The sequence below is a fragment of the Camellia sinensis genome, chromosome 1, assembly GCF_055761805.1.
Source record: "Camellia sinensis isolate YWXY chromosome 1, ASM5576180v1, whole genome shotgun sequence".
Lineage (NCBI taxonomy): Eukaryota > Viridiplantae > Streptophyta > Magnoliopsida > Ericales > Theaceae > Camellia > Camellia sinensis.
The window spans coordinates 219,060,545-219,071,230 of record NC_138961.1 but is presented as its reverse complement, the minus strand read 5'-3'; the positions used below and the strand labels follow the sequence as shown (position 1 = coordinate 219,071,230).

The 10,686-nt window shown below is 36.5% G+C and overlaps 1 protein-coding gene across 2 annotated transcripts; it reads left to right on the top strand.

The window, feature by feature from the left end:
- Positions 1-690: 690 nt before the first annotated feature.
- On the top strand, positions 691-8,140 carry LEJ2 (Cystathionine beta-synthase (CBS) family protein). 2 transcript variants are annotated; one of them, XM_028205893.2, is made up of 8 exons: positions 691-1,147; positions 3,274-3,361; positions 3,449-3,513; positions 3,622-3,670; positions 5,911-5,963; positions 7,367-7,482; positions 7,611-7,668; positions 7,792-8,140. In XM_028205893.2, exons 1-8 carry the CDS (start codon positions 929-931, stop codon positions 7,864-7,866), a joined length of 723 nt encoding a protein of 240 aa, XP_028061694.2. In that variant the 5' UTR covers positions 691-928; the 3' UTR covers positions 7,867-8,140. The 2 variants fall into 2 exon arrangements, with proteins under 2 accessions (XP_028061694.2, XP_028061693.2); XM_028205892.2 differs by having other exon boundaries at positions 709-1,147; positions 5,911-5,990.
- The last annotated feature ends 2,546 nt before the right edge of the window (positions 8,141-10,686 follow it).

The following is a 10,686-nucleotide window of genomic DNA, read 5'->3' as shown; positions in this document are numbered from 1 at the left end:
CCACCCGCCACCACCTACCACCAGCCACTACCATCCACCGCCCGCCACCTACCCACCACCACTACTCACCACCCATCTGCCACCACCATCCACCACCCGCCACCACCACCCACCCGCCACCTACCATCGCCACCCACTCGCTACCACCCACTACCCGCCACCGTCACCCACCCACCCACCCACCACCACCCGTCACCATCCGCCATCCGCCATCCACCACCACCACGCACCACCCGCCACCCGCCACTACCACTACCATCACCACCACCACCACCATCCACTCACTACCACCCGCCACCCACCCACCTACCCACCCACCATCACCACCCGCCACCTACCCGCCACAACCACCCACCTACCACCCGCTATCTGCCACCGCCACCCACCACCCGCCACCGCCACCCACCTGCCGCCACCACCACCCACTCGTTACCACCCGCCACCGCCACCCACCCACCCACCCACCCACCACCACCCGCTACCCACCACCCACCGTCACCACTTTCTACTACCGTCTTCCGCCGCCACTTACCATCACTTGCAATTTCTCACTTTTTTTATATTTTTAAATTTTTTTAAATATTTTGTCAATTACCAAACGTATTTGTAATTTATATTTTTTTAAAAATAAACAAAAAAATCAATTTATAAAATTTTTGTAAATATAAACTAACATATACGTTACCAAACAGAGAATGAGTCAATACCGGATCCACACCCCAGTTGGGCCTCCCGCGCCGCACAAACGTGGCGGTATCTCGAGAATCAGAGAGGGTCGGTGGGTCGGTGCAGATTGATGAATTGATCTTCGATATCCGGTGGAGACTTGAAACCCAAACCTGGCTTTTACTCGGCCCTTCTCTCGGAGAACACTTGACAGAACTCTTTTTTCACACATTCTCTCTCTCTTCTAACCAAAAGCCCAAACATGACCTCAATTACTCCGCCCCAACCCCATTCACTTTCTTCCCTGCGCACCACCTCCTCCGCCGCCGCCTACCACCACCGGCTGCCAAGTTGCCTGCTCTTATCTCATCGGAACCCTGGACTTGCCCTTGCCTTTACCTCCGCTTCAAGTTGTTTCCACCGCCTCTTGAGATCCCGCAGATCCTTCGCCGTCGCCACCTTGATGGCCAATTCGGTACCGGTATGTCACCTTATATGTCTCCATTTTATCTTTCTTCACATCATTATAATTTACAGCGTTTGCGTATATCTCTTTATATGTAATTTGAGTGAATTTTGCAAAATTAATCTGCATACCCTACTCGTATTAATGTGTTTTTTTTTTTTTTTTTCTAGTTTAGTATACTGATTTGGAAAATTATTTAAGTTGGGTTGTTGGGATTTGGGAAGGGATTTGAAAAGGGAAACAAAAGTTAGGTATAATGTAAATAAGATATGCAAATATTTCATTTTGTTTCACATATCTTTTCCCTATTCTCTTTTTAAATTTCTTCAAATCTTCCAACTAAAGACAGTGTAATACTCTGGAGCGTGTCTAGGTGCTCCAACTTAGTAGTTATTGGTTTAAATCATGGATCCGCCATTTTTGTGTTAAAATTTTAGGAAACAAAGTGTTAAGTGTCAATTTGTTAACGGAAGAGGGCTGATTTCCCCCCCCCCCCCTCTCTCTCTCTCTCTCTCTATATATATATATAATCATGAAGTTCTAAACTTATTGTCTCTTAATTATTATGATTTTGAAGCAGTAAAAATATTGTAGAGGGGAATTTAGTTTTTTTGTTTGATGCATATTGTAATGTCAGGTACTGCAATTTACATTGCAATTTTTTTTTTTTTTTTCAGAGCTTATTTAAGTTATTTTAACACTTCCATCTTGAACTTTGCTACATTGCCAAGTTGTTCCAATCTCATGGGTAAATGGTTTGATATTAATCAGCACCAAGTCTCCTTGTAAAGACTTGATAAATGCTTGTGAATGATTGAGAGTTAGTAGGCTGCCCAAGTGGATACAAAGAGCGAGGTGGCTTCCTCCACTTGGTTTGGCAATTTGTAAGTAAAGAGAAGAGACTATGATCTGGTATTGACTTCAAAATCTTCAAAGGCCTCAACGATCACAGACGTGGTTGGGTGTGATAAATATGAGATCATCACATGTCTTCACCTGGAGAGCTTTTCTTGTGGAGATTTTTCTCTTTTTAAGAACAGTTAAGATGAAAGTCCCTCGAGGTAGAGGGGACAAGTGCCTTGATAAACTATACCTGTAAGCCACACATATCCCTGCAAGTCCTTGCACTGGGTTATGGGATTGCTTGGGGTACATGGGTCATACTCCCCATCTACTTTGGCATGATAACATCAGGTGCCATTTAGGGATAATGTAGGTGATCAGGGACTGAGACATAAAAGGAACACATTTGGGCAAACGGTCATTTGGCAATCGAGCGTACCGAGCGTGTCATCATGAGTGGGAGGGCTAACAGGCTTGAGTGGAGATTTGTTTGGCCAAGCTGAGGTATAATGTTGAGTGCGTCTAGACGAGCACACAAAGTACCTTAAGATCATCCCTGAGCACCCAAACTCGAGGCTAAAGTACCGCAGCATTAGCCTTGACCAGTGTGGCTCAATTTGTGGTGAAATCTAATTTGTCTATGTCGTGTAATCTCACGAGGCTGACTCGCAATCCCGACTTCATAAAGAGAATGACATGTTATATTGCATTTTTTTAATCATCTTTGAAGGAAAGATTTATATATAACAAATAATATATATAAATTATGTAATTGTATGTGTCGTGTGTCCTACATTTTTTTTGAAAATTGTCGTGTTGACATGTTCTTGTCGTATCCGTGTCATGTTGCGGGTTCATGCTTCTTTGCTCTTAAATAAAATAAACATTAGGCACATGAGTGACAACAACCCAAAAGATAAAGGTGGTGAAATCATGGGTTGGCCATGGTAAACAAGAATCCATGCCTCATTCTCCATGGTTGACAGCCAAGCATCATTTTGCGAAGCTCTAGAGAGGAAAGCTCTCAATTTTTAAGAAAGAAACCTCTATAATTGCCCATATGGTTTACTCGTTGCTGCACCAACCTTTTATTGTGAATATCTTAAATGGTTGTTATATAGCTTTCAGTATGATTCTCAAGGTATGGTAAGATTTCGTCTTAATTCAAGCATGTGTTTGTTGGGCACGGAATTTGGTTTTTTCAAAAAATGGGTATTTTTAGTCTTATTGCATTATTTTATTTTGTTTGTGTAATTGTTTTATTTGATCTTTTTTTTCTTTCTTTTTTTTTTTGGCAGCCAAGAAGTGGAGTATATACTGTCGGTGATTTCATGACCAGGAAAAAGGATTTGCATGTGGTAAAGCCTACAACAACTGTAGATGAAGGTATTTCTGGCTTTTTTCGTTTTGTTTTTCTAGTTTACTTTACATTTTTTCTCTTCCTTTCTAACATGTCTGCCCTTGTGCTAACAGCTCTGGAAACTCTAGTTGAAAACAGAATTACTGGTTTCCCTGTGATTGATGACAACTGGAAATTGGTAATTTTTTTTTGCCCCTTTATTTGTCATCATATTAGATTCTTTTACTATACATTTATGCAGTAGTTTTTGTGCTTTGACATTGTTCAAAAACTATTCTTGGTGTAGGTTGGCCTTGTTTCGGATTATGACTTGTTAGCATTGGACTCCGTATCAGGTAGATCAACAAACTGAATTTGACCTTGTTGTCTGATGTTGTTTTAGGAAATTCTAGGTCAAGTTTTCCTCTTCTTGGTTCTTATCTTTGTTGGTTAGACGCTTAGAATATCAATTGTTTTTTTTCTTGTTTACATTTGATTACACATCAGGTATGAGTGAAGGTGATTTAATTTAATCATTGTATTTTCATTTTGTATATAAATATATATATATATATCATGTTGCCTTCCTTGGTTTTCATGTTGTCTGGATTTATTGTTATTAAATTTCTGAATATCATGGACAGACTCAGTAGGGTTGCAATGCATCTTTCTCAATGGCAAGAAATTATTTGGCTGGCACAAGGATGATCTCCACATATTCTATCCTCTCATAAGAAGAATATGGTCCTAAAACAATATGTAATGTCATTCAGGTGGATAGGTTGGAACCTAAAGAAAAGTTACCATTATAACGGTGATGATGAAAGTTAAGGAGAATACCCACCTCACATGCACATGTGCAATCAGATTCTCTATCATCATTGAACTTAGTTGAGTTTTCAACTGCCGAATTTAATATTATAGTATCTATGGAAACTTGCGCTGTCAATTTTGTTGTTATTTCTTAGACTTTTGTTTTGCTCAAAGCCTATCCAGTTTTGTTCATCAAGTTCCACCTACCGTTGCCATTAGCTGACTATTTCTATTACCTCAGCTTGATGACAGAATTGTTACCTCAGTTTTGTTCATCATGTATTGGTGTTTTCCTTGCAGTTAATTGCATGTGTTGTAAAAAGGTTACTGTTCTTCCTTAGCTAAGTGTTGATATCCAATAATTTAGTAAAACCTGCCTGGGCAAAATACTGCAGTGCGCAGGATATTATGCTGCCTCTCTGAAAGAGTCCTTGAGCAATCTTTTGAAATGTTCACACTTCACACTCAACTGGGGCATAGTTGGAAAATTACTAGTTGTGGACCTTGTGGTTGGTTCCATGCTAGTATGTTACTTTCAAGTTTCATCTAGTGGCACAATAATAATTTGAAGTGAAATCCACTCTGCTGAAGTTGTTCCACCTACTGGATAACTTTTTTGTTTATTGCACACTGAAATTGTCTGTCAAACAGATTAGAGGAGTTGCGTAAGTCTACAATTTCTTTCCAGTTGGATTGCATTTCTCTGTCAAGATTGAAGTTTTCATTTTTCTTTGATGTTTCATTTCATGCTTAATATGCTTTTCTCTGACCTTTTGCTTACTCCATTTATTTATTTTTTTTACAATTTTAAAACATGTAATGCTTACAATACTTAATAAAAGATTACACAAATGTTTCCTCCATTTCTTTTGATTGGTGTTGTGTTTACATGTTTTATAGAATGATTTTCATCTATGTTACATGGATTTGGGTATGAGTGTCGGGTGAGGGTGCATATCTAGGAGTTGAATCCGTCAAATCTCAAGTTGAAGGATACATGGACTCAAGTAAGAAGTATAATATTTTTCACATTTTTAATATATTTTATAGATAAAAAAGCACTCGGCACAAAAAATACATATAACGACATTGTTAAATACAATTATATAACAAACTGAATTGATGGATGTGCTTAGCAAGTGCATACCTAATGGAAAGTATCAGACACATACCATATCCGTAGCCAGGTATCAATTGTCCAACATGGGTACTTAATTTATTTTGAAGAGTCCATGTAACATAGATTTTCATTAGGAAAAAATTGTCTCAAGTGTCCGAGACCAATGACTATGGGCTTTGAGTAAGCCATATCTTTTTGTTTACACTTGCAGACTCCATAATTATGGGTACTATTGGTTCAGATTGTTGATCCTGCTGTTTTTACATCTTAAGTTACATAGAAAGGCTTGAAGATGATATACTCTTGTTGGCCATAAATGGACTCAACATATACTTGTCAAAATACACAATCTACTTGAAGCTTATCTGCCATGGCTTGGTGGTTTGTGCCACAATTCACCAGATGATGTGTTTTGGGATCTTGTTCAACAAGTGTATGGGTACAACTTGTCTCATGGTATGTTTTATGTGAATTCTTGCGAGGATCAACAGATATGTGCCTTCGTAAAAATAGTTCATCTTCAATTGAGTGTGTTGTTTGCTTTTGGTGGGTTCCATCTATTTTATGTTGTTATCAAACTATTCTATACAAATGTAAAATGTTTCTGTGCATCAAGATAGACTATCTATTCTAACGTGGTCCATTTCTTCATTCTTCTTTTAGGTGGTGGACGGACTGACATAAGTATGTTTCCAGAAGTTGACAGCACTTGGAAAGTATGTAAGAGCCATCTTTGTTTAGAAGTAATCTCTCATGGTTGTTAGTGTCTCACAACATATGCATCAGGATTATATGTATATATATATGTATGGATGTATGCATTCTTTTTTGTGGCTATGTATAGTTCACTCTTCTTTTTATCAGCTCCAGATGTTTGTAGTTCATACTTTCGTTTTGTTGCATTAACTTTTTAATTGTTGATTCAGTGGTTCAAGATTATTTTACTACAAAAAATTGATTGGTGCTTGGTTAAGGCAAATAAATGTTTGCACGTCTTTGGGTATACAAAAACCATTAGATATGTTGATGCTCTGAACAAGTTAAAATTAAGAAAAAGAAACAAAATCAGTGGATAAGCATTCCTTCTACACAAGGGTTGTTCTTTTAGTCACCTGCAGATTTTTTTTTTTCTTTTTTCTTTTTTCTGGCAAGCAAGTCTCCTTTAGATCTTTAAAAACCAAGCATGAGGTAAGTCTTGTACCCTTAGTGTGTTCAATTCAATCCATACCCAAGGCTTCAAGCCCCAAAGGAAGTAGGACAACTTATCTAGAATTGGTTGACATACTCTCAAATGTTACCAGTGTGCTTTTAGATTACACAAGACATGGATAAAAGATTTGGTATTCTGACCACTACCTTCTCTACTATGTGCATTGATGAATTATGAATCAATAGGGGCGCAACTTGGGCGGACTCAACTCGAGCAACCCGAACCCAGCCTGTTTTTTTTTAGGGCTTGGACAAGATATTTTTAAATTCAGTATGGGGCTTGGGCAAATATTCAGAAGCTCGAATTAAATTTGGGTGGGCCTGGACAAAGATATCAAATAACCCGAGTAACCCAAAGCCCGAATTATACATATACAGATATATAAAAATATTATATATATATATATAAATTATTAGTCATTACATAATGTTAAAGTAATTTAGATTATTAAATCATATTGAATATATATTATGTATACAAATAGCATAAAATCTTATCTTTTTTAATTTTTATTCATAAATTGTAAAGATTACTATAGCGGCATCTCTCTTATATTATATAAATTATTTGTTTTGATGGTATTAATGATTTTCTATTTAAATAAATAAATAAATTGGAATTGATTTACAATTCGGATTTAACTCGGGTCGGGCTTGGGCAAGCAACCTTGGGTTGCAATTCGGGCCTGGGCGGGCCTAAGCAGATCTCAGCATAACTTGGGCTGGGCTTGAATAACCTTCCAACCCGACCGAACCCACCCGAGTTGCACCCTTATGAATCAACTAGATAGGAGAAGCAGAATGGACTTGTTTGTGTGGACTTCTTTCTTTTCTTTTCATTTTTAAAGCTGAGAAATCCTATAGGGAATTAGACAATCTAAGTTTTTTTATCTTTACGAATACCATGCAGACATTCAATGAGGTGCAGAAGTTGCTCAGTAAAACCAATGGGAAAGTGGTTGGTGATTTGATGACACCTGCACCAGTCGTTGTTCGTGAATCCACCAATCTCGAGGATGCTGCTAGGTTCTCTCTCATTCTGACTCTTGACATTATTGTCATTCTTGTATTATGTCTCCTTGTTTCTTCCCTGGCTGCAGATACCTTTATGTTAACTAGATTGAATCCGTGGACTGCTTTATTTGATGTTTCAGATTATTGTTAGAAACAAAATATCGCCGACTTCCAGTTGTAGATGGTGAGGGAAAACTGGTAAGAGAAATCCTTTTTTCCTTTTTTTTTTTTTTTTTTTTTTTTTTTTTTTTTCCTGCCTGCAACTAGTTTATTATCTTTCTTCTCATTGTTTCCTGACTGGCCGACTTTACCATTCTAAAGGTTGGGATTATTACAAGAGGAAACGTCGTTAGAGCTGCCCTTCAAATAAAACATGCTAGTGAAACCAAAGCATGACATCCAGGAAAACACTTTTAATCCTGAAGAATTCACTGCATTTGAATTCGGCAAACAGCGATAGTACTTCCAATTTTTTCAATCAAGAGAGTGAAGGATCTCCATTGTTGTAAACGTACAATTTTGGGTTATGCATGTATAAAACATCATTGATTCTTCCTTACTAAAATTATATGGAGAGAGAGAGAGAGAGAGAGTACTTGTTGGGGCCAAAGCTGTTATCCTTCCTAACAGAATGGAAAATAAAAGGCAGGAAAATACTTTTTCCATAGCATGATAGAAGCTTTTGTAGGATTATTATAAATGTTGGTGGTTTTTGTGCATTTGATGTGAAAGCTACGAGGCATTTATTTAAGTTAGCTTTCGTTATACATTTCTCAATTATTCACTTTTTATTAAGTGTTTAGCGTGTTAGCGAGTGCTCTAATGGAATCTGTTAATAACACTCATGTATAAGTCATTTATTTCTCTGTCATGTCACCATTGTCTGGTTCTTGAAGGGACTGTTTTTGTCGCTTTTTATTTCATTGATGGTAGTTGTTAAGCCAAGTTGTTGAGGATGTCTCTATACTTTTTTGACCTTGAAGGGGCTCATATGAGGAGAGGCAAATTTTATTGGGCATGAAAAATATCAGGTTTTGGAAGATTTGGTGCACAAAACCAGGTTCGTTTTAAGATCGGGGCCCCTGCTGGTCCCCTAACTATTTGACTTTAACGCCTATGAACTGTCATCTTTTCACTAATAGATACACACTAGTGAAAGAATTAGGTGAACGATTTTCACATCTTTTTTTATTGCTGTTTTATGCCGACTTGCATGGGTTGTTTCTATGCCCTTCATTATTATTATGGGAGATTTGGCTACGAGTCCCTTAGACCTTTCGTTTTTTGTCAAAAGGACCAAAAAAAAAAAAAAAAAAAAAAAAATTCAATACTTGCAAAACACCTTCACAACTGCTACAAGTCCCTCAGACCTTTTGTTTTTTTGTCAAAAGGACAAAAAAAAAAATTTTAATACTTGCAAAATTTCCTCACAGCCCTTTTTTTTTTTTTGGTTAACAGGATAAAATTTTATTTTGATTCATACTCAAATTTTACTTTGAATCAAGGTAAAATTTGCTATTTCGCCTATGAACAAATAAAAAAGAAAGGAATGAACAAAAAACAGGATTTATAGGGGAAGGAGTGAACATGAGAGAGAGAGAGAGAGAGAGAGAGAAAGAGAAACAAAATCAAAAAGAGAGAGAACGAAATATCAATTTTCAAATTTAAAATAATAAATCTCAAATTTGAGGTCATCAATCTCGTATAAGATAGTGAAAACAAACAATGATTGTAAGAATGATAAGAAGGATGTTTTAAAATACTAAGAATTTTTTAAAGCACTCATATAATTCTTATCTTTTGACAAGATAAGTGCTTCGATAAGAGATCTATGACCAAATTTTCCTTATTATTAGTTAGTAAGATATGTTGCAGGAACACATTTTCTCCTTTCTACTAGTAAGGTTGTCAAAATGTATATATATATATAATTTTTCTTTCGAAAAATTGTGTCTAATCATTTGTTGTAATTTTTATTTATAGTGAAAAAGTTTTGATTACTCAAAATTGGAGTGTTTTTATGATGTATATAAATTATCAAACTTTTGAAATAAATTGAGGACTACAAATACTTTTTTGTCAGGTTTTAAAAATGAGTAAATATTATTTTTTAAATTTTAAAAATAATAATGAAAATTACACCATAAATGATTCATCAATTCATGATTGTAAAAAATTCTTTTTTTTTTTCCATTCTATCCCACTTTTACTGCAGTGAATCAAAAAGGGTAACTTCGGTGAAGCAGGAAATTTGGGATCCAAATAACTCAGAACAGGGAAAATGGTAGAGATTGTTGTTAATGAAGGGATTTTCTTGAGGATTGCAAAGTATGCTGCACTCGAGACATGCTATGGAAATAACAATCAAACCCTCATTTTTATTTGCAAACAAAAGCATGCTCTACACATGCGTGCTGTGTGCATTTGCACTGGGTTTACATACAAAATACAAGTACCAAAGAGAATTTCCCCTTGAACATGATTTTTACTGTGGAATTATGTCTGCAACTTACATGTCAACTGTCTAACCAAGCGAATATTCCTGATGTGAGAAAATTTGTTAATCCATCAGGTCAAACATATGCAAAAAAAAAGCACAAAAGATCAAAGACCGTCACCTTTATTTAAGGAAAAGGTTAAATATACATTTTAAAAAATATTTGAGACTTAAAAAAAAAAAAAATTCACAATTCAACTCACAATAATGTGATTTGACAAGTGTTAGCTTTTTATTGATAAGACACCCAATTATATGGAATCTATCACTTTGCTACTTCATTATAGATGTATTTGTAGATACAAAATATAAATCTTTTAACATTGTTATTACACCCTTGCATTTTACCTCAATCAAACTCTTTGCTTTGCGCTTACCATCTAGTTACAATGTGGAACGGAACATATAAAAAAATTTCATCCCAAGCTCTCTCTCTCCCCTTCAACCTCTTAACGCCTTCCTCTCGAAACCCATCATGGTCATTTCCTCCTTTCACCCTTCTCTCTCTTTCACCCCACCACCTTCTCATTCTCTATCTGAAATCAGTGCAAAACCCCACTGATTTCTCACTTGCAGTATGTCTCTCTAACCAACTATAAATTGATTGAGCATTATTGTGCAAACCCATTTACTCATCACTATATATTTGTGAATAATACATACATATGGAGAGAGAGAGAGAGAGAGAGTAGGATATGGAGTTGGCTGTAGGTGGTGGG